The 24,170-nt window shown below is 36.1% G+C and overlaps 1 protein-coding gene and 1 long non-coding RNA gene across 5 annotated transcripts; one reads left to right on the top strand and one right to left on the bottom strand.

Moving 5' to 3' along the window:
* Nucleotides 1–3,071: 3,071 nt before the first annotated feature.
* Nucleotides 3,072–23,173, bottom strand: LOC122836213 (1-phosphatidylinositol 4,5-bisphosphate phosphodiesterase zeta-1-like). Of its 4 annotated transcripts, none has more exons than XM_044126007.1 (12): nt 22,975–23,173; nt 21,189–21,390; nt 17,732–17,876; nt 16,735–16,887; nt 14,165–14,362; nt 13,304–13,511; nt 11,981–12,097; nt 10,577–10,636; nt 9,089–9,261; nt 6,642–6,768; nt 3,468–3,617; nt 3,072–3,270 (listed from the first exon to the last, which is right to left on the bottom strand). In XM_044126007.1, the coding sequence occupies exons 1-12, from the start codon at nt 23,165–23,167 to the stop codon at nt 3,191–3,193; spliced, it is 1,806 nt and encodes a 601-aa protein (XP_043981942.1). In that variant the 5' UTR covers nt 23,168–23,173; the 3' UTR covers nt 3,072–3,190. The 4 variants fall into 4 exon arrangements, with proteins under 4 accessions (XP_043981942.1, XP_043981943.1, XP_043981944.1 ...); XM_044126008.1 differs by having other exon boundaries at nt 13,304–13,460; XM_044126009.1 differs by lacking the exon at nt 10,577–10,636.
* On the top strand, nt 7,675–13,309 carry LOC122836218. The gene is made up of 3 exons (XR_006371424.1): nt 7,675–7,706; nt 10,499–10,656; nt 13,223–13,309. It is a non-coding gene; the product is annotated as an uncharacterized LOC122836218 (long non-coding RNA).
* Nucleotides 23,174–24,170: the final 997 nt, after the last annotated feature.

The raw sequence follows: 24,170 nt of genomic DNA, 5'->3' as shown, positions 1-24,170 counted from the left end.
ATTTTATCAGTGAAAACAAAGCAGTTTTATTTCTGTACTGTTAAAATTAAAACAATGTGAAAAGATGCTGAATATAATTTAATCCTAATAAGTACAAATTGAGGGCAGACAAAGCTGTAATATTTTAACAGTTTGTCGATATGTAGTTCTATTAATACATTCTAGGTCTTCAAACCGGACCTTTGAAGACGATTAGGGCCACGAGAAGGAAAAAAACCCTTTAATCTCACAATTTTGACTTTGGATCTCAGAAGATTAAAATCAAAATTGGGATTTAAGAGAGAACTGACAACAATCTGAGAATTCAGATTTTTTTTCTCTTCAAAATTCTGACATTTTTTCTCAGAATTCTGACTTTGGACCTCAGAAGATTAAAATCAGAATTCGAATTCATAGATTACATTCAGAACTTTGAGATCAAGTAGAGAATTCTGGCATTAATCTCAGAATTCTGACAATTTCTTTCTCTGAATTTTGAATTTGGATCACAAAAGATTAGTCAAAATTCCCAGATTAAATTCAGAATGCTGAGATTAAAGTCAGATTTTCTTGTTGTTTTCTTGTTTCAGTGACCCTCAGCCTCTTCCAAATAGGGGACATTTATAATCTGGATGTTACCCTAAATGAAAATGTCTCTGCCATCCCTGGGATCCTGCTTTTGCTTGTAGTCTAGTTATTTATTTTTTTATTTTTTAAAAGTGAGTCAAACTAGAGACTTCATGTGTTTTTATGTGACAGATTAAGAGTGAAGGGGTGCTTCAAGATGTCTGCTTCTTACCTGCACAGGCATGTTTGTCCCTCCAGGCTGCATGTCCTTGACCAGTGGAATTAGAGGCGAAAGAGTAGGCGACTGTGTGAGCAGGATGACAACTCAGCATCTCAAGCCTAAGGGGCCGAGTTAACACTCAGTCCACCTCCCTCTCACTCCATACACTGTTTTATCCATCAGTGGCATTTAAATACAGTTGGGCACGCGCGTCTACACGCAGAGGCAACCAAAACACCGACTCTGATCGACATGCACACTTGCTCCTGCTGGGCCAAACTGGGTCTTCGTGTTATCTTGATGCCATTCCAGTCCTGACAGGCCTGCTGACCCGTACTTTCCTTTTACCTCATTTAAAGGATTTAGTGACGAACAGAGATGGAAATAGACTTCCCTGCACTGGATTCAGCTCAATAATGTATACCTCTTTGGAGACTATTTATAATATTCCCTGACGGGTTTTTCGAATGGAAATGGAACTGGTTGCTATTTTTGATGACTGCGGTCATGTAGCTTTATTAAAATTGGTGTCACTCACCACTGTCAGCCTGGATATGTGAAAGCAACAGAACACAGACACATTTGTTGGCACCTCTGGTGTTAAAAGCTCTAAAATAAACGTATCTGTTGCTGCAGCAGCAGCATAATCTCACTGAAAACATTACATGAAGTCGACCTTTACTTAGTGGGGAGAAAAAAAAAAAATCTGTCTTTAGAAATAAATGTCTTTTTTTAATGACTGTAAAAAAACATTTGGCAATAAGAAGACACTTACTCTTCTGTTTTAAAGCAGAAAAGAGAGCAAGACTTTTTACTATTCTTCTACACACAGTTTCCCTAGGTCAGTAGTGTCCAAACGTTTTGCTAAAAATATCCAGTTTAAAATACTCTGGAGAACAAAAGTTAGTTTTTTAAAATTAAGTTACTTTATATTAACTTCTCTCTCTTTTTTCCACAACAATAAACTAACCACACAGTATTTTAAAGGTGACATATTACTTCCTTTAACAGGTTAGAATATGTCTATGCCTATATAAAACATGTTCATTACATTTTTGCACAAAATCATTCTTTGAGGATGAGTCATAACTGTTGTAGAAGCTCTTGTCACTTTAAATCCAAATAAGCTGCTGGCAATGCCCCCCCCAACTCGATATTTACACTCGCACATAAAAATGGTAGCAAACAGACGCCCAATTATACAACTGTATATCTTTGAAAAGCAGAAGTTGAGCCTCCTGCACAATTAACAAGAATGCAGCAAGTGTTTTCTGGTTGGCAAGTCAACAACAAATTGCACAGTGCATACAGAGGTTGAACCAGAGGACCAAATGTGCAGGAACGCCGCTTCGGTTGCTAGGCGACAGGCGGAATTTAGCTGGGGTTACTAGGTAACGGGCTGGGCTGCACAGTTAAAAAGACAAAAATTAAAAAAACAGCATTCATTGTTCCAGATATTTGGGGTTGATGATCTCTTGTCTAGATTTTTCTGTGTATTTTCAGCAACAATAGTATACATCTCACCCCTTTTTTTTATATTAAATGGTTCAGCTCAAGTTTGGTTTTCAGTAAGATTTACCAACTTAGTAAATTGAAAGCAAAAAACATGTTTTATAAAAGATGAAAATTTTGTGTTGTACCTTACGTTTTTCATTTTACGGCCTTAAATTAATTAACATTTGCCCATAATGTTTGGGTTTTTTTTTACTTGTATCTATATCATATTTTATTTTGGTAGCAGGACAGATAAGGCTTTTTTTTTTTTTTATCTAAAAGACAAACAACTTGTGCCCATTGGTTGTCATGGAGATTTGGTGAAGCTTTCATCCAGCCTAATTGCTAAAGGAAATGTCCCTCTTGTCATTTATTATTTAAACCCCAATAAGGAAGTTTCTTGAAACTGTGAATCACTTAAAAGTATAAAAATGTGAAACTGATTATCCTGGGGACAATAACTATGCCAACAGTGATTCTGTTAAAAGCAATAATTTCTTAACATGGGAGTTTAATTCCCTCCATAGTGAAAAGACTCAAATTAAAGTTAGAATTGTTTTAATGAATTCAATGTGAGATTAGGCTATTACAAGAAAACATGAAGCTTAATTTTGTTTTTGTAGTCCATGTTTATATCTTCAAGGTGATTATTGGACAAAAGTTTGTGTGATTTAATGTATGTATTAATATTGATTACCAAAGAAATTCAAGCAGTACGCAATCAGTTTCTTTTCTCTTTTCTGTAACTCTGTTAGCCAACAGTAAAAATAGACATTTACAATTTTTGACAATAAAATTGATATTTGTATCTCAGAAAATCATGCATTGTGTAACTTAATTATTGATATTTTGTTGTTCTTATTGGGTGCTAGATAATCCATCCATCTTTGTATCTAAACTGTGTGAGAGAGAGTCCATCTTGGATTGATACTAATACAAAACCAACACGAAGAGGGAAGCCGGATCCAGACTGCATCCTTGTCGGGACAGGAGAGGCACCCAGCGGTAGCCTGGAGGAGGTTAGGGCCAAATGAAATTACATCAAACAGACAGAAAAGATTGTTTCCATGTTTTTAAAAATCTATGCCACAGAGCAGAGCCTTTAGCTGTGCTGACACTGCAAATGTCAGGCAATGATGGACCAACAGTTATCTGATATACTCTCCCATCTCCACTTAAAAGTCACCCTTTCTGCCCTGTGGCTCACCTTTCTTCAAACTGGTGAAGGGCAACGTGTACTGGCCCACAAACTCGCTCTTGAAGAGGGTCATCTGGTCACGCACGCAGAAGCGGACGAGGCAGAGCTCAGGGACGGTGATGCTAAAGTTCATGTCGGTGTCCCAGTGAGGAGTCAGAGCTGGAGCAGTAAAAATCATCATCATTAGCTACACAAAGGGTTCACTAACTCATGTTTAGAGCCAGAAATAAGATAGGCAATCAGTCAAGTTTATTTGTATAGCACATTTCAGCAACAGGGCAGTTCAAAGAATTTTATGTCATAAATACAAAAATAAACACACCATTGCACCAACAATGCAAAAACACAAAATCTTACCAAGTAATTTGGTCTAGTTTCTAATGTGAAATTTTAGTATACTTGAAATAAGACGGAACTAAATTAAAAGTAACTTTTCAACAAGATATAGAAGCTTGTTTTAGGTCTATAAATCCTTTATATTGAAAAAATACTAGTTAAATTGGCAGATTATTTCACTTATAACTTGGGAAAATGTCATGTTATAAGTAACTAATCAATGGAGCAAGTATTTTTCATCAATGCTAAAGAATTATATCTTCCTAAAACAGTTTCTTGTAAGTTAGCTTTGTCTTATTTCATGTGTACTAACATATTTGCGCTAGAAACTACTAGACCAAAGTTACTTCGTAAGATTTGTGATTTTGCAGTGTAGTTGTGAAAACCAGTAATAGACACTGCATTTTGTCAAGTCCCATCGTTAAAATACACATTAAATATTTTTCAACCATTTATTATGGTTGAAAAGCAACTAAACAGGTGAGTTTTTAGTTTTGATTCAAAGAAAGTTTCAGCTGTTTTGCAGTTTTCTGGAAGTTTGTCCCAGATTTGTGGCACTGCTTCTCTGTGTTTGCTTCTGGTTTTGATTCTGGGAATGCAGAGCAGACCGGAACCACAAGACCTCAGTGGTCTGGAAGTTTGATACATCAGAACTTTCATGTATCAAAGTCTGTAATGTCTTAAATTCATTAAGCAAAATGAAAGTTGGCTTTATAGCTGGGGTATGTAACTTTTACTTTAAAATGTTTTTTCTATGTTTTGTTATCATACAGATAATAAATAAAATAAAAAAAATCGAGCTTGTCTGTCTTTTTCCAATGCTAACTAAATACACAGATGGACCACAATGGAGCCATGACTGCTAATGCTAATTAGCATAAACGGTTCTCCGCTCATGGTAAGTTGTTTATTAGCACATTAAGTATTGTGTACCTGAAGATGATTGACAACCAATCAGAGCCTCCCTTGGCTCTGATTGGTTGTTTTTGAACCGGAACCGGTGCATTTCTTCAAACGTCAATAATAGCGCTGGGAGGAGGTGGGGAAGATTTTTCACACATTATCTGTCTCGTTTTATACTGTCGGGACAGTCTTAACAAATAAGTAAAAAAAAAAAAAAGTAATAGTTACAGGACTTACATTTTGTCAGGCAAAAGTTTAGACAATTTCATTGCGTCCTGTGACTCGAGGCAGTGGAGAGGCTACCGCTAATTAGCTGCTAATATATGCTAGGGAGCTAACTATGTTTTTGCCTTTGTTATGGGGATGAACTCGACAGAAAGGGAACGATGAAGGACAGCGATAACCGAAGGTCATCGCAACTCGGAGTGAAGCTGAACACAGAAGAAGACAATAAAACACAGGTAGGTGAGGAAGTATTAAGAACCATAGGATTTCACACAATACCAAGTTTTTGACTACTAAAAATTTCCTAGTAAAAACTCAGAAAATTTTAAATTAAGCTAAGAAACTTTCTAGAAAAAAAAAATACTTATAACAATTTTGAGTTTGTTTTGAAACTCAAAAACTATACTTGATTTCAAAATTTCTGAGGTTTTTTTTTTCATTTAAAAGTTTAAAATTTTTCTAGCATAAAAGTTTTCTAGAAAATAAATTTCCTTGTTTTTTTTTTTTAATAGAAAATTCCTGAGATTAGTCTCAAAATTTCTGAGATTTTTGGTTGAAATTTACAACTCCTTTCTCTTATTTCCTACCATTAGAATGGTCCTAATGCGCCATCAGTCCAACTTTTGCATGCGGACTGTTTTTGTGAGAACCTAATTCTGACAGTTCCTCACTTTAAACACCAACCAACGTTGGCTTTGCTTCACATGGAAGAATATTAACTAAAAACTCATTAATGTTAAAACGACCAGATTAAACAGAGTTTTTGAAAGGATACACCAAAGATAAGTAGGGAAACTTACACTTTTCATTCAAAGCATCCAGTAATTAAGTTGTAAAAGTGGATCTCGTCTATTATAGACATTCCTGAAGATGTGGTCAGCCGATGCTCATAAACAGAATTAAGATTTTATTAAAAGGGAAGGTGGTATTTTAACCTCTATAGACTGAAATTATACATAGTTCATCTGAATTTTCTTCTCTTTTTATGGCTCAACTGATTAAAGCAAAAATGCATAAAAGCCCACTATAGAACAAACAGGGACAAAATGTAAGCAAAGTTCATTAGGCAAGCTAATGAATCGATCATTTGAAACTAGTTCTCTCTTGACAAGAAGTAGTTCTGCATTAGCCAGAGTAAAATTAATTCCTGTTAATAATTCACAGATCCAGTATGAACTAATTGTCATTTATCAGTGCACATTTTTAACGTAGTTCATCAGTCTGTCTCTCTTGGATACGGTTAAAATGTTTTGCTGCAGCCATAAACCTTCAAAGAAGTAGTGGAAATAAAGTGGAAAAAAAGAAGGAAGAATAATCATAATAATAATAATAATCTGCCTTATGTGATGTCATCATAAGTAAGAAGCTTGTTTGCATAGGAGGGTGATTTTTATTTTTTATATGTATCTAAATTCAGTATAATTGAATTTAGATTATACTGAATAATACTCTATTATTCAGTATAATAATAGATTATTATTAGACTTTCACAAGAAAGTCTGGCTGGTATTTTTAGCTTGACCAAACGCTTTGAGTAACACCAATTACAGCAAAGTAGTTGATATAACTTTGCCATAATGTATTAAAATACACAGAGAATTAAAATTCTCAGCGTATTTTAATGATTCTTTTGTCCCGCTCAGAAGACAAAAGTTGGGATAAATCACGCTTAATAGGGAAGAGCCAGTCCTTAAAAAGAGTTTTCTTTGTGGTACTCACAATTGTTTTTGACAATGTGAGTGCTTTTACTGCGGGAGTCGAATGCAATCCCATGAATCTCCACTCGAACAAATGGGTCCAAAGTGTTTCGAGACTTGATGACTGGAAGGTTGGACCCACTTATCACCTGTGAACAGAGAAAGGTGGAAGTCAACTCAGTTTAGATGATGCTATAACAGAAAATCATTAAAAGTAGATGTTGGTATCAACAAAACAACAAAAGAAATTATGTATTGTCTTTTTTTTCTGACAGTAATTACTACCGTCTGGCAGAAAAAGCAAACTTATCTGCAGTCTTGTCACACTGCGCCTTCCCTTTCCCTGGCTCTGATCAAAGACAAACCTGCAAGCACTTATCACGACATGCATCACTTGGTCGTGATGGAGCCTTACAGTGTCCAGCATCAAATTAAAGTCCCTTCTCTATCACCCAAAGTCACGCTACATAAAAAAATACCATACATTTTACCAGCAACAATACCTTCATGTTAGTGTTTAAACCTCAGAATTGACTCAAAGCGTTGCCGTAAAGATGAAAGGTCCTCACATATTAGAGGCTAACCCTTAATGGAGTAATTAAATTCACATTCTGTTAAAGGTGACCTTCTACGCTAGCTTGAACAGGTTAGGATAATTCTATGGGCTTTACAAAACATGTTTATTATATTTTCTGCACCAAATTATTCTTAGATAATGAGAGTCTGCTCAATTCTGATTATTTTGAGATCCTTTCAGAATGAATTGTTTTAGGGCCTCTTGTCACTTTACATCCAAATAATCTGCTGCTGGCCACACCCCTAACTCAACTTTTGAAAACGACTGCACTCATTTTCAAAACTGAAAATGTTTGAAATTTGCACAATTATACAAATGCACATCTTTGAGAAGCATTAGTAGAGCCTCCTGCACAACCAACAAGAATGCAGCAAGTGGTTTGTGAATGTTAAGTCAACAACAAAACACTTGTCTTTTCCAGCAGCCATTGTACAGCACATCCAGCAGTAAAGTCAGCGGACCAAACGTTCTGAAACTAGGAGATGGGTGGAGATTCATCTAGGTTGCTAGGTAATGTGCTGGACTTCTCTGGGGTTGCATTCGGAAGAGTTTTGAAACGTCTCATTTTCCAGACACCAAAAAACCTCTTGCCAAAAATTGACTGTAGTTTTTTTTATAAGCTCTTGTTGTCTAGATATTAGGTTAATTTACCTTTTCAAATACTGTCAGGTTTGTTTTATAATATCAATTTTGCATGAAAATAATAATTAAAAAAAACCTATCCTGTATTTACCCAAATAATCTTTGATATTAACTTTTTCATGATCTAAAACCTTTAAATGTGACAAAAAAAAAATAAAACTGAAGAGAAAAAAAGAGGAAGAGGAAAAACTGTAAGTGCCAGAATGAACTTATTATTTTTCTTCAGGATGTTTTATGATGCAATCACAGGAAACGGCACAAAGTACAAAGTTGTCACTGTGAAGCAAAGGCTTCAAAGGAATTTGACCAATATCTGGTGATGTTAGCTGCTTGAGTTTAAGTTAATCTAAAGCTTGAAGTTCATTTAAAGCCTCTTCACTACAAAAGCTCAAAATAAGTAAGTAATTTTGGGCTAGTTTCTGGTGAAAGTATTTTAGTACACTTGAAATAAGACAAAGCTAAACTACAAGCTACTTTTCAGCAAGATGGGGGAGATTGTTTTAAGCAAATAGTTCCTTTAAAATCAATGAAAAAGTGCTAGTTCCACAGACTATTTCACTCTTAACAAGGGAAAAATGTCTTATGAGTGAAATAATCTACCAGTGGAAATAGTACTTTTTCATTAACAATAAGAAATAATTTTCTTAAAACAATCTCTTCTATCTTGCTGAAGAGTTACTTGCAAGTTAGCTTTGTCTTATTTCAAGTGTAGTAAGAAATTTGCTCAATACTTGGTAAGATGTTGTATTTTTGTAGTGTGTGTGATATTTCTGCTAATATGTTGAACTATTTTTACTTAAGACTCTATAAAGGATAATTTTATGAAACACCACCAGGCAAAATCTGAAAAATTCAGATCATACCACTTCTCTCAGTCTTTGCTACGAGGCTTCCTTGAAGATCCTAGCACCGCTCGCTAAGACACTTAGAATAATGGAATACAATGTTTTATTAATTGGACTGTCAGCCTAATTGCATTAGATTTCCTGTGTTTCCTTTTTCCCTTTAATTTCTAAAGGGAGATAATCTCATTAAACAGACATGCTCAGGATGTTTTACATCATTGTTACCTCACAGCATCAAGCAGGAGACTATTTCTCTGGAAGCTAAGAGTGAGATAAGGTCTGCTATAAAAAATAAAAAACCCTAGATTGTGAGGTACACACAGCGGCGTACCACTGGACCTCAATCCATAATCCATAATCCACCGTGGGGGGGATTATTGAGCATTCATTGCTCCATATCTGTACCTTGAGCACCAGCTGTATGGGTTTGAGGTAGCGGTAGCTGGTGTTGGGATCAAAGTTCCTCTCTCTGGACATCAGCACCGCTGGCTTCAGGACGTACCCGCAGCCGCCGTTGTCTTGGAAACGGCCGTTGTTGAGGTCCATGGACAGGCCTGGAGACTGGAAATTCAGAGCCACTGCAAAACACAGTGGGACAGTCTGAGAACAATGAGAGTCAGGAGCCTCACAGCAACAGTGAGAGCAGACGCTGCGTGTGCACAAAGCTTGTTGGGGGGGAAGGAGGCCGACATTAAGAGGATTTCTGCAAGTATCTGAAGCTCGTTTTCACCGCACTGAGGAGAGTTAGAATATGGAACAACTTCAGATGTTTCTGCAGCAAAGGTTGCATCAGAGACGGCGAGTGTCTGGAGAGGTTTCTGTTGTCCAAATCTTTAACCATATGCACTGCATATACCAGGAGTGTCCAAAGTGCGGCTCGGGGGCCATTCACGGCCCTCTGAAAGCATTTTGGGCGGCCCAAAGGGAGCCAAGCTGGCTTGCGAACATAGGTGGTTGATGCAGATGGGACACTTTTTTAACAGATCCACATTTATCAACAAGGTTTTTGCATTCATCTTAATTTTAGATTTAATTATAATCTTTTTCCCAAAAGCAAATCTTACTTTTCCTATTTCTTTTAAGAAAAATTTAGAAAAAATTTAGAAGTTTTGTATCTACAATGATTTTGTGTTTTCTACAAAAATCTGATGTTTTTTTCATTTTAATAAGATTCAAATTTTGTGTATTATTGAGCAGCTAAAATAAAAAGGAACCAAGAGTTTGTTTTAAAAATAAATTTAACACAAGACATTTTCAATGTCTAAAATAAACAAAATTTAAACTTCAAATAAGAGGAATTATTAAATCTCTGTACACAAAATTGTCCTTAAAAAAAGGGTTAGTTGGGACCAAAACACTTTAGTCACCCAGTTTTTGGTGGGAAGAGAGAGAAAAGAGAAAAACAATAAATCATGCAAATAGAAATTATTGAGCTTCAAATGATGCCCTGCCCTAACTCTGCAGACTGCAGTGGGTTTGCAGTTATTTAGGGGCATATTGCAGTTTTATTACCATGTATTTTCTTCATTTCACTGCACAATATTCCACTATTTTGATTGGGCTTTCTGAAATAATCTCAACAAATTACACTGAAGGACATAATTTGTGTAAATTCAAGGGGTACAAGCAGTTCTGCAGAGCACTTTACCAGACTTCTGGCACAAATGAGAGAACTGTAAAATAAAAGAAGAAATATATGCATAGCTGCCAAAATGTTTATCTGAATTAACAACTTTCTCCAGTATATGGCATGAAGCTCTGCTAATCTAACAGAGATTGATCTGTCTGAGCTGCTGCTTTGTTCATCTGTCTCAGAGCTCTGCAGCTGCTGAGCTGCCCCCATGCAAACGCGCCGTCTGCTCAGCAGGGCTCCTTTTCAAAGACGCCACCAACCTGAATGAGCGATGGAGACGGACGAGGAGGAAGTGCAACGACAGACGGAGTGACAGGAGCCTGCAAGATGCAGTGATTCAGTGAGTCAGGAAAACGCAGTGAATAGCTGCAGAATTGTACAAGTAAAGTTTAATATTTTCACTCAAAGTGTAATTTCACAGAGAGACGTTTGTAGCTGTTGATGTCGTCAAAGTCGATTCAGAGCGTTGAATGTGTAAAATGAAAACGTAGGGTGCTCTGACAATGGCACAGCCACTGTGCATAGGAAATAAGGAAATACGTTTACACAGGAGCAAATCAATCTGGAGGAGGTGTGATGGGAGGCAGGAGAGACGTTGCTGCAGGGGCTGATGATCCCAAATGGAAAACAGATTTCTAAGCCATTCTCTTTGAAGTTTGACAACCCAACTTCTGGACGGCAACTTCTCTCCGTCACAGCTTGTAATGAGTTACAAAGACGATTCGGTGAATGTCGAAAGCTTTTTGATTCCTTGTGTCACTGCAGATAGAATGGATCAAAAATAGTCCTCCTATATTCATTTTAATATTTTGACAATGGCATTTGTGTCTGTACTTGGGATGTCGCTTAATTAGTTACAGTTGATAAACTAATAATGTCTGCTTAGACCTTCTGTTAGCATTGTAGTTCAGCCGCCATTCAGTAGAGGGGGCCGCTGGCCATCCTTAAACAGAGCCAGTTGATACAGAAACAAAGATGGCGGTGGGATACCAGAACGGGAAAGAGAAATGGTCTGGTGTGGGATGCACGATGCATTTATGCAGTTCTGTTTTGAAATATAAACTCTCATCAAGCTACGAAGGAGGATCAGAGACACCAAAAAACTAAAAAAAGAATACTGACTTTAATCTCAGACTCCTGTCAGAATGGTTTTAATCTAAATTTTGACTCTTTTTTTTTTTAAAATCAGAATTCAGAACTTTTTTTATTTAGAATTTTGACCCTTTTTAAGTCAAAATTTGGATACATCTCACAATTCTGAACTTTCTGAACTCAAAATTCTGACTTTAATCTCAGGAGATTAAAGACAGATGATTTTTTTTCAGTGGGTCTAATCTTCTTACATAACAGGCTTCTTAAGTTTCACAAGGTTTTTATTTTTAAAAGCCAAAATATAATGACAAATGTAGCCCTTTATAAGATGGAAACGATCGACCTTCTTCATGCAAGAGAGAACAAATTATTTTAAGAAAATGGCCGCATATAAATTAATTGTTAGTTGATCAATAAGATCAGTGAACTTTAGACTAACTTATTAATAACATTAGATAATACTCCACACTCTTGCAACAGCATTTAAATATTTAAATATCAGCGTTTCCATAATAATTAATTAAATCTACGTTTCTGCTTAAGTGAATATGTGTAGAGGTTCTGCGACTCACCGAGCTGCGCGCCGACGTTCCAGAACTCCTGCGGGTTGTAGTTGGACGAGGACGTTCTCGAGCCTGCTGGATAAATTCTGCTTAGGAACCTTTGATTGTGGTGAATGAAACTGGAGCCTGAAAGAGAGGATGCAGAAGCCAGTCAGGGGGAAATGTTCAACATACAGCACTGAGTGCCACTTCCTTGTGATGTTCCACGCTGTCACACTGGATGCCATCATGCGGTTATGGGGTTCATCTGGAAGGACATGGTCAATTTTTGACAAGTTTCTAATACATTTTTCAGTTTGGTATGAGACGGATCTTATTCAAATAATCTGCAGCTTCAACATGCAGTTCTGTGGTAAAGGTTTAAATAACTCTTCATTTCTTAACATCTTGCTTCCATGGAGCCAGACAGTCCTGTAATCTCATTACTTGGTCTTGATCTATAGATTCCTTAGGTTTTCTGAACATCTCTAAAAGTTTGTATGTGGACATTTGGTTCTGTTTTATTCATTTTCTGTCCAGAAAAGAGGAAAGTGGACAACTGGATTCCAAAAGAAGGTTGGTTCACAAGAACAATAATTTCACATATAAACTTTTAACACCCCTCAGATTTAGAAAGAAGGTGTTTACCAGGTAAACATTTCCCTCGTATTCTTCTGAACTATTCATAGCTCTAATCAAGACCACAACTAACAGCATGAAAGAAAGCCTGGCTGTTTGATAACCAACAGTAGAGAAATGTTGGATGATGGAAGATAATTCATGTTGATTTTCAAGTTTTCAGATAAAAGTTTGAAATCCCAAAACTTTGTGATTTTCAGATACAAAATCCCAAAGTTCTTGGATGGATAAATGAATGGATGGGTGAATGGATGACAGTTGGATGAATTGGCAGATGGATGGATGGATAAATAATGGGTGAATACAGGATGGATGGATGATGGATGGATGTATGAAAGATAGATGGATGAATGGATGCAGGACGGATGGTAAATAGACGAACAAATGAAAGGATGGATGGACGATAGACAGATGGATGAACGGACAGATGGATTCAGGATGGATGAATGGATAGACAGATAAATGGATGGATGGATGGATATCCAGGCCTTGAAGATACTTAAATCAAATTCCATGTTTTTCCCCCAAATTGCAGCGACCCAAGACTTTTGCACAGCTCTTCTTTGTTTTTCACAGAATCAAACCTCCATTAATGTCTGTCCCTAAAGTTCAGGATGTTTCTCACACTAACAGTCATACTGGAATCCTCAGCATGACCTCATCACTCCTCACCATGACCTCATCATGACATCATCAGCGCGTCTCTCTGTGTACCTGAGGACTTCATGAGCTTGCGCGCCTTCTTTTCTGCCATGGATGTGTTCTCATAGCAGTTCTGATTGTCCCTGGAGTGGCAAAAGCTGATGAACTTCACAGACCGCGTGTAAATCACCAGGTCCGATAAATCCTTGTGAAGGGCCACCTTCTCCTTCTGGTCAGTGCCGTTAAGTGAGACAAGGTTAAACTTCACAGAGTGGCAATGCTTAGAAAAAATGTTAAAACAATAAAATTCCAAGGAAAATGTTGTTGCATTACAGAAATAAAGTCAAAGTGACATGAAAATACTCATAAAATTACAAGAAAATAACTGTATGAGATAAACAGCCGTGTTACAAGAATAGAGTCATGAGGATAAAGTTGTAGGTGAATAAAGTCAAAATAAAATCATAAAATTACAATATAATCATGATAAATAATTAGAATGAGGAAAATAGTCGCGTTACAAGAAGTGATATTTCAGAAAAATAGTTGTAGGAGAATAAAGTTGAAATAAAACGAGAATTGTATTATGAGAAAAAACTTGTACAAGAAAAAGTTTTATTACAAGAAGTCATATCACAAAAAAAAACTTAATTAATATGAGAAGAGTCAAAATAGTACAAAAATATAGTTGTATGAGAATAAAGTCATAATATTATGAGAATAAAGTTTAAATAAAACCAGAAAAACAAATACTACCAGATTAAGGTTGTATTATTATGACTTTATCCTCATGTTATTTTGACTTTATTCTCATACATTATTCTCATGATTATATTTTTTAAATTTTCTCAGCGTGACTCTAAAACTCTGTCTTATTACACAAACATACCAGAATCTGTTTTAAACTGACTGAAAAAACAAACCCTAACTTACTTTATTCTTTGAACCCATTTTTCTTGGAGACCAGAACATTGCTCTGAATTGAATGCTGTACTCATCATCCTCCTCATCCTCATCCTCATCATCAGCATCAGCATCCTCGCCCTCATCTGCACTCTCCTCTGTCTTGTCCTCTCTCCTAATCTGTGACTTTAGCTTTTTGTTCTTGATTAGGATCTTATACATCAAGTCCTAACAGTCCCACACAAACACCACAAACTCAGTCATAAAATTATGCACACAACCCTTAATATATATCATTAATTCATGCTTCTCTTTTAAAACTATTGTATACTTGCATAAGTGCAGCAGCCAAGCACCGTTTTTGCATAATTCACTACCGCAGAGATCATTTCAGGTCATATTCGCATTACTGCACACAGTTTGGGGTTATATAAGGAGAAACCATTTAATCATACACAAATATACATCTACTATTTACTCTATTTGTGCTTTAAATCTTCATCTTTTTCTGCCACAAACTGTAAGGTACAAACTTTTTGGGGAGAAAATAAGACGCATATTGACAGATTTACCAATACAAGCAATGCTAGGGTCTATAAACTCTACAAATTACTTCCCTTGTTTAACATTATATCTTCAGATAAGCATTTTTCTCAAAGAAAAGTTAAAACATCTTTGAAAAATAAACTTTAGTGTTTCTGGAACATGCAGTGGAAAACTAAATAAGGGCCCCTCTTTTTATTACCAACAATATTTCAGAAAAATTTACAAGAATTGGGATTCTGACGAGACGAAGAGAAAATAAAACTTTACATCTATAAGTCCCTCCTCAAACCCAACAAAGAATATCATAAATATTGCTGGACCGTAAACTGTCCCAGAATTCATTGCGATAAGCAATATTGTTGTTTTGACACCATTTTCTAGCTGATGAACATTTAATACTAAAACTGGAAAACATTTTAATTATCCAAAATAAACAAACAAAACAACTGAAAACAAAAACATAATCGTCCTTCAAAAAAGGGACCATTTTGGACCAATTCTCCAGACGTTTGTCAACCAGTTTTGAGAAGAAAAAGACGCAAAACTGGAAAAATTAACAATCATACAAACGGAAATATCAAGCTTCTTTTATTTTATCCTGAGATGAATTGATTGACAAACTTCTGCAGCAGATCTTTTAAAATCTGCCTAACCCTGGACAAACTCTGCAAGGACACAATCAGCTGTTGGAGTCATGCGCAGGTTTTAAAACACTGTTACCAACTTAGCGACTTTACAACCTCCAAATTTAGAAACTTTTTTTAAACGCCTAGAACAACTTTTTTTCTCAAACAAGCAACTAGCCATTTTTTTGTTGTCGTCATTGGATACTTTTATGGCAACAACACGTGAAACCAAGTTTCATAACAGGAATATTTGACTGCAGTTGCCACGGTTCAACCAAAAGAGGGCGCCACAAAATTGGTTTTAGACAAATTTCGCAGAATTAACAAATGTGCAACAAATGTGCTGCTTTGCAGCAGATGTTGATACAGGACTAATTTCTCTGTAGAAGCATTAACTCCAGCTTGAGCAAACTTCGTCACATGGTCCGTTGGTTTTATTCATTTCAAAAACATTCATCTCAGAGACAAAGAACCCAGTGGCCAAATGAACAGTCTCTAATCCTGCACATTTTTTTCTGTCCATAATATCAGCTAAAAATTCCCATAAAGGTTCATCCTGCCATCAAGCTCACGTAGGCTACATTCACACTACAGGGTGAAGTGGCTCAAATCCAATTTTTATAAATTTTTTTTGTGCGTAGTCGTTCGCACTTCCAAATATATGCGACTTGTATGTGATCTCCAGTGTGAACTGCAAACGACCTGAAAGTGTCCTGCATGTGCAGTAGGGGGCGCAATGACGTCACACAGAGAGCGTGCTCAGCGTTTTGCCAACCACCATAAAAAAGACAAAGAAGGGGGCGTGCTCCGGTGGCGTAGAGGGTGGCGCGCCCCATGTTTGGAGGCCCTCAGTCCTCAACACGGGTTCGATTCCCGGACCCGACAACATTTGCCGCATGTCTTCTCCCCTCTCCTTCCCCCTTTCCTGTCAGCCTACTGTTGTATAAGGGACACTAGAGCCCACAAAAAGACCCCCTGGTGGGGGAAAAAAAAAAAAAAAAGACAAGAAGTGCTCGGTGTTTGCGGTAAACATGGATGCTAACATTGGAGCAAATCTTACAATATTAAAGTTTTTATCCAACTGAAGCCAGCACATTAAAAACTTAATCCTCATTTTAATCCACAATGGTTGTTGTTTTTCTTCCCGCTTGCTCGTATCAGGACGTAGAATATTGACGTCTGTTGAGTATCGATGACGTTCAGGTTAGATGAAAAGATCAGGTCACATTTGAAAAGATCCGATACGTATCTTATATCCAAGCGGCCTGGGTCGCTTTCAAAGACAATCTAATGTGTGTTGTTCAGACTGCCATGAAAAGGTCAAATAGAGGTCGCATTAAGGCAAAAAAGCAGAATTGGGTCACTTCAGGCTGCAGTGTGAACGTAGCCTTACATTCTTCAACGCATCCACTGTTATGTCAGTCTTACATTTGGGCTTGGGAGGTCTCCGGTGGTCGGGTGATCCAGAGGACTCTTCAGCAGCTTGTCCCCCAGGATGGAAGTCAGGTACTTGGCCATGACTTGCTGCTGCGCCTCGCAGCAGTGGTTTTCCAGAGACAGAATCACCGGGTAGGCGGAGACCTGCCAGGACGTAAATGAAATCTAATTTAACTCATCACATCATGGAAGAGTTTAAAAGATTTAACGCCTGAAAGCAGAAAGTGTGCAGTCACAGTGTTCAGTGCAAAAACACAAAATCCTACCAAGTATTTTTGGTCTAGTTTTTAGTGCAGATATCTTAGTATACTTAAAATAAGACGAAAACTAACCTACAAGTAACTTTACAGCACAATATAGGACCTTGTTTTAAGTAAATTATTCCTTAATATTGATTAATAAGTTCTAGTTTCACATATATAATTATTATACACAACATGGGAAATGTAGTTATTTCACTGGCAGATTATTTAACATAGCAAGTACTTTTTCATCAATATTAAGGAATCATTAACTTAAGACAAACTCTTTATTCCTTCCTGAAAAGTTACTTGTAAGTTAGTTTTCACAACAAAGTATAAGGAAAAAATAAAATCACGAGAATTAAGTTATATTACCAGAATAAACTTGGACCAGAATAGAATTATAATAATCATATTACGACTTTATTCTCATGTTACCACTTTATTCTTGTATTACTTTATTCTCAAATCTGACTTTATTCTCATATTAATATTAGTCACGTATTATTTAAACTTTACTTGTAATATTGCCTTAGTAGTCCATTGCAGGTTGCCTCATTTCTTATATGTACTAAGATACTTCCACTAGAAACCAGAGCAAAACTCCTTGGTAAGATTTTGTGTTTCTGCAGGTTGCTAACTGGATTCATAGCATCTCAGTAGAGATTCCTGGGGCTTATAAAAGTATGAGTCAGAAGCTGATTATTGGCGCTGCATAAACGTGAGTGAAAAGCCGGAGCTGTTACCTCGAAGGCGTGTTGTTCCACAGTTCTGATGACATCCTTGAATAAAATCTTGGTGGTGAGGGTGTAGCCGTGGTAAACTACAGGCTCCGTGTCTGGACCATCCCAGCAGTCGATCTCCAGACAGCGGCAGCCTTTCCTCAGCGCGCTGCGTCTCACACACACACACACGCACACACACACACACACACACACACACACACACACACACACACACACACACACACACACACACACACAGTGAGCTCAGGCAGGGTTACCATAATCACAAACTTCACTGCTTCCTTCCCATGCATACATTCTCACTCATCTATTTCTGTTTTTAATGATACCACAGATGTGTGTTCCTTCTGCTGAATATTTAAATATTATGGAAAGCAGCATTCAGCTGATAATGATGTCACTTTAAATTGTTATGGATTTGATATATTTTCTGGCAGCGTAGTGGAGAGTAATCTCAGTTTCTGCAGACGCTCTCCAGAGGGACTGCTTTTGGTTTTGTGCCAGTTTATTGCCTTCACTTATATCACTAACGAAGCGACGTTCCGCTGCTCATAGAAAAGCTGCAGCAAGTCAGTATGTTGTTTTATTAAATCATAGTGTCCAGTCAATGCAACTACTGTAAGGGGAAAAACAAGATAGTCCAAGTTAGGAGTGCACTAATTGCAGTTTTCTGTCTGATCAGTGATTTTGGTTTTGGCCAATACTAACTTTTTTTCTTCTTTTTGTCTGAAATGTCAGTAAATATAGCAAGAAAGTCACCAAGTTGGCAACAGGTGGATGATTATTGTTTGTTTGTTTTTTTTCATTTAACCGTTTATATGCATTTCCCACATTTGTTTACATGGGAGCTGTTCTTCTACCATCCAGTTTGTCCAGTTCTTTCTCTATTTTTCATTTCTGTCTTTTGTCTTGAATAACGACCAATTTTGTCCACTTTTCCATTTGTGTTTGCTGTAGTCTCAGATGACGCGTCAGTTTTTCCATGATGTAGATTTCTTCTATTATTCTAATCCTTTGTTCATGGCGGAGGGTTCACCTTTACCCATTGTCTTACTAGCTATTAACATTATCTTACTCGGTTAGCTAAGGTAGGGTGACTTGCAAACATGCAGATGTGACCTGGTGAGCCGGTCTGTCAGTCAAACCTCTCAGAAGAGCAAAAGAGGACAAAGGCTAATTTTTAGCTCTATGTTGAGGTAGATGAGATCAGGGCATAAGATCAGCTGATCACCCGTCTCGTAAAATGAAGAAAATTGGCGCCAATAAATTGTTGCAACCCTGAGGATTCAATGCAATAAGTAATAATTAGGGATACACAATTTCCTTAATTTTGGGAGATCAGTGATCCGCCGATATTTACATGTGAAGCCGATTTAATCTACATCGACAAAGGTCTAAAAATCAACCACTTCCTCTTCTGCTCTCCCATGTGAGAGGTTTGACTGAGGGACCGGTCCACCAGCTAATTTCTGCACGTTTTCAGTTAACAATAGTCCCTCCACTGTTACCAACTCAGTGACTCTCTTGCTATATTTAGCAACTTCTATACCAAAAGCAATCAGTATCGGCCAAATTGGAATCAGCAGGTTAGGCTTCAGCCAGCAAACTGCAATCGCTGCACTCTTTAGGAGTAATGTAATAAAATCAGACTTTAAAATGCACATAAAACCGCATCATGTAATAATCAGTTCAAAATAAAATAAAATTTTTGAATGCATTTTGGACTATTTTTCCTTGAACGACTTGCAGGTTAAAGCTTCAGTTGAAGACGTTTTCCTTGATAATTGCAGTTATGAACTGAGAATATGAAGAAAATTTGAAAATGGTGTTTTATATTCATTTCACTTCACTGATCTATTACAATAAATTCCACATAAAACACATAGAAAGTCTAATGTTGTAATAGTTTTCAATGTAGTTTTAACTTTGTGCCTCGGTTCAGTTGCATTCACTTTCCAAAGACTGAATCTAAGCTTTTTTTTTATTTCCTAGCTGAGTCTCTAATCAGCAGCCTTCTGCAGCTGTATTCCTGTTTCTCTCGCAGATAAACATTTAGTTATCAGGGCAGAGCAGAGCTTGAAGGCTGCTGGGGCTGAATGGTTAGTTTCTACCAGCTGGCCGGGGCATTCAGCCGTTCGCCGGATCCATAAATACTGAACTCTTGCTGCTGTCAGCTGCTTTGTAATCGCTCTCATTGTGCCACAGAGGTATCCGCAGCAGATTTGCTGTCTGCCTCAGCACATGAGTAGGTCAGTGAAACGAGAAGGACAGTGTTCAGAAACGCTTGGTTTCTGAACACTGTCAGAAACGGCTCTGCAGGGACGGGATCGACTTACAAATAACAAAAACAGTAGATTTCAGCGCTGTTGTATTTTTAGATTCTATATAATACATCGAACAAATCAATAAAGTAAATTAAAAACAAGAATACGTACGTGCATTTAAACATATACACAAACAAAAGTTAGGAATCAATCATTTTAGCTACTTGTTCTTGTTGGAAAAGGAGCTACAAGTTTATTTTAACTCCAACCCCTTTTTGCTATTGTTCAATACTCCCCTTATATTTCTATGTCTGACATAGAAAACAGAATTTCATCCTATTTTCTTATATATTACATTTATCAAAATCATAGAGAAGAGAATTAGGGTCACTGAAAAAAGAATTCTGACTTTTATTCTCAGAATTCTAACTTTAATCTAAAAAAATTTGACTTTTGTTTTTAAATATGACTCTAAAAAGAAAAATCTAACTTTTTTTCCCCTCACAGTTCAGACTTTATTTCTCTCAGAATTTTCTTCTGAGTTCTGAAGAACTCAGAAGAAAAACAATCAGAACTCAGAAGAAAATTCCAAATTCTGTGAAAAAAAGTACAAAGCATTCAGATTTTTTTCCTAATTATTCTGACTTTAATCTTCGGAGAAAAAAATCATTCTTTTTTTCAGTGCCCTAATCCCGTATTATCTTACTATTCATGTACAACCTTCATCCTCCACGAAGCTATTAAGAAATATTTTTTGTACCTTTTTTATAAATACTTCCTTTTATAAATACATCCTTGCTTCATTTATCCATGCTTTTTAAAATTCATATTTCTCCTTAAATTGCATCTTTGTAAGCGATTCTTGAATATTTTTGGATAGTAGATTATGTATTGCTCTGTACATTAAGTGTACTTTGAATTCCACCAAATCCAGAGATTTCAATGTTCATAATTATATTTACTGTGGGTTTGTGTATCTGTATAATACTTTAATTATCGTTATTGCTTTGTTCTGATACAAAATAGTGACAATTGCAGTACATTTTGACAGCTTCGATCTTCCGTAGCTTTCACCAGATTACACCAAGAAATGTTTTGTCATTCCCTCTTTTTATATGATGTCCAGTCTCATTTATCAAATGATGGATGCTTCGTTAAAACAAAGCGAGGAGAGTCATAAAAACGCTCCCTACCTAACGTACGCATCCAGGTGGCTCTTCCCGACCAGCTGGTCTCCGGTCAGGTAGGTGTTGTGAGACGTGGAGATGAAATAGCTGGTGAGAGGCTGGTCCATGTCCTGGTATACCGTCTTGTGACTCCGGTTGAACACGCAGCAGTCTTTGGACTCCATAAATCTGAGGAAGCCTTCGAACGTCATGCACCTGCTTTCTACAGCTGAAAGGGGGAAACAACAGCTTGAACTCTGGGTCAGGAAATTTAATAAAACAGAGCAGCAACAGCAAACCCAAGCAGAAAAACTGCTGATCCTCTTTACATGTACGGACAGAGCCTGCTAAGTACTTCGCTAATGAGGTTTTTATGTTTTTATTGAAAAACACTTCATTTTGTTCTAAGTGGAATATCTGAGCTGCAAAGACCCTTTTTGGCTTTTTACCAATACTGGAGCCACATGCGTTTTAAAGTCAAAGTATTCCAGCTCTGAAATAAGACATGTTGCAATCGCAGATCATTTTACATATTTCCAGAGAAAAGTAAAGTTCCCAAAAATCACAAGAGTCGCACAAGAGTCGACATTTTTAAGTCTAGCAAAAGTAAAAAGTAGTTGTCCAAAAAATGACTCGAGTAAAAAAGTATTTAGTAAAACTATAGAGTAACTGATCAAAACATCAATCATTTAATATTAAATTTTTTGTACATTAAAAGGTCAAAATTAAAAGAATTTATATTCATAAAGTAACTTCAAAATAACTAAATTAGGTAAAGCAAACATTTTTTCAAACCAGTTTCTTCCAACATAAAACAGAAATTGCAGGTTTGTGTCTGAATCCTGTGAATTTTTGGTTAAAACAAATTTTCTTGTGAAGTTCCTCAGTGGTTAGATTATCCAGAAATTTTACTGAAGTAATACTGTTAAAAATATAGTATTTATCTATTAAATATATTATTTGTTTAAAGTTAAAAGTCAGTTTATAAAAATAAACATTGCCATAAAATAAAAACTAAATAAATATTAAATTGTTATACGTTCATTTCAAAATTGCGTTTGTGTATTTTCTTATTTGTTTATATAATAATGGTATTTCATTTTTCTGTTCATACTGTTAAATAACTAAATACACAAATAAATCTTGAAATCAAAAAACTGAAACTGTGATTGACAAAATTGCCTTTAAAAGATATTTTTTTATTTATTTGATTTATTGATTAACAGCATTTATTTATTCAAATTTAATGAAACACACCTCCATAGTGTCCTAAACTAGCATTTATTTCATGTTAAATGCACAACCATAGAAAAAAGAAAAGCAGTTATTGCTAAAGAAATATTCCTAAAAACTTTGAACAATATAAATAAGTAAAGCATTAAAAATGTTATTTTATATTAATTTAAGAGGATTGTTGGGTTTCCCAGTAACATTAAGAATTTATGGGTTTCTTTCTGGAATTAAAATTTTTGTTCACATTTCCGTCGTTTTAAGATTAGATTGAATTATCTTCTTTGCATGAACATTTATTCCTGCACAGCTGCAGGAAAACGTCCCGTTACATTTCCTGCTTTTTAGTGAGACATTCTGTGACTCACTCTGCAGCACATTGAGCTTTTAACAATACCTGTTCCACTTTCCCAGCGACGAATCCTCTTCTCTCCTCATGTAGACCTGTCACTTTCAGCGTTCAGGGCCTAACTTACATTCAGACTGAATCACCGTCGTCGTGATTCGTCTGTTTTCCAGAATAATTTTTAAACTTTCTTGATGCAGCGAAGAGACGAGATTCCCCCTCGTTCCACTCACTCACCTGTCTCCTCAATCTCGTATCTGTCGATCAGATCCTCCGCCGTGTCTTTGTTCGCTGTGAGCTCCATTTGTTCCTTACACAGGAACATCAGCAGAGCGCTCGCAGGTAAAGTGGAGAGGCCTTCTGTGTATCTTTGAAACAGAGACAGGATTTCTACTCTCCTGGACAGCGGCACCTTGTTTTTCTTCAACATTACCTGCATAAAGTAAATGTTTTTAATCAATTGAAGATATAAAATCGTACTAAGATAAATTCAGGCTCGTCAGAGGGTTTTTCATCAAAGCTACTGTTTTCTATTGGTCTTGCGTGATATTCTCATTATCTGTGAATTTTAGGTTTTTTGAATAAGTATAATTATCAAAATTTACAGACATCAACACTTGATATGTGTCACACTTTGTGTGATGAAACTAAATACACTGCAAAAATAGACAATAAACCATGAATCAATTAATCACATGTTAAATTAAAAGCAGCTAAATGTTTTCAATTTGTAGGATTTATTGTTTTTCTCTTTTGTCTTTGTTTCTTACCAAAAACTAGTCTTCAGTCTGGTGCTTTGGTCTCAACTAGCCCTTTTTTAAAGGGCAACTTTGTTTACTGCAACTTCATAATTAATTTTATTTTTTTTATTATTTATTGTGGATATTTAAAATGTTTTTGGTTCCAGTATTAAATGTTCACTTTGATTTTTGAAAATGTTTTCTCCTCTTTTATTGTACCTTTATCATTATGTCACTTAAAAATTGAAATGACAATATTATCGTTTATCGCGATAACTTCTGGGACAATTTATTGTCACATTTGTTATTGTGACAAGCCTATGCAAATTAACCGAGTATTTGTACACTTGGAATAAGAAAAAAACGTAACTTATAAGTAACTTTTCAATACGATATAGCAGCTTGTTTATATGATAGAGTATTAGGGATACACTTAAATAAAAAATAAAATAAATTTACGAGAATAGTCATAGCATTATGAGAATAAAATCATTTTATTATGACTTTATTTCTGTACAACTTTATTCCCATAATACTGTGACTCTTTCTGGTAATGCTATACTTTATGTCCAAAATGTAAAGTTTTTATTCTCATGTTATTTTGACTTTATTTTTGTTATATTCTAACTTTATTTTCTGTGTTTTATTTTTTAATATTGCCTTAATACACTCATATGTTTTAAATTTATAACT

The sequence above is a fragment of the Gambusia affinis genome, linkage group LG08 (assembly GCF_019740435.1).
Source record: "Gambusia affinis linkage group LG08, SWU_Gaff_1.0, whole genome shotgun sequence".
In the NCBI taxonomy this organism is placed as follows: Eukaryota; Metazoa; Chordata; class Actinopteri; order Cyprinodontiformes; family Poeciliidae; genus Gambusia; species Gambusia affinis.
Note: the sequence above shows the minus strand (reverse complement) of the source record. Positions and strands in the feature narration are given on the sequence as shown.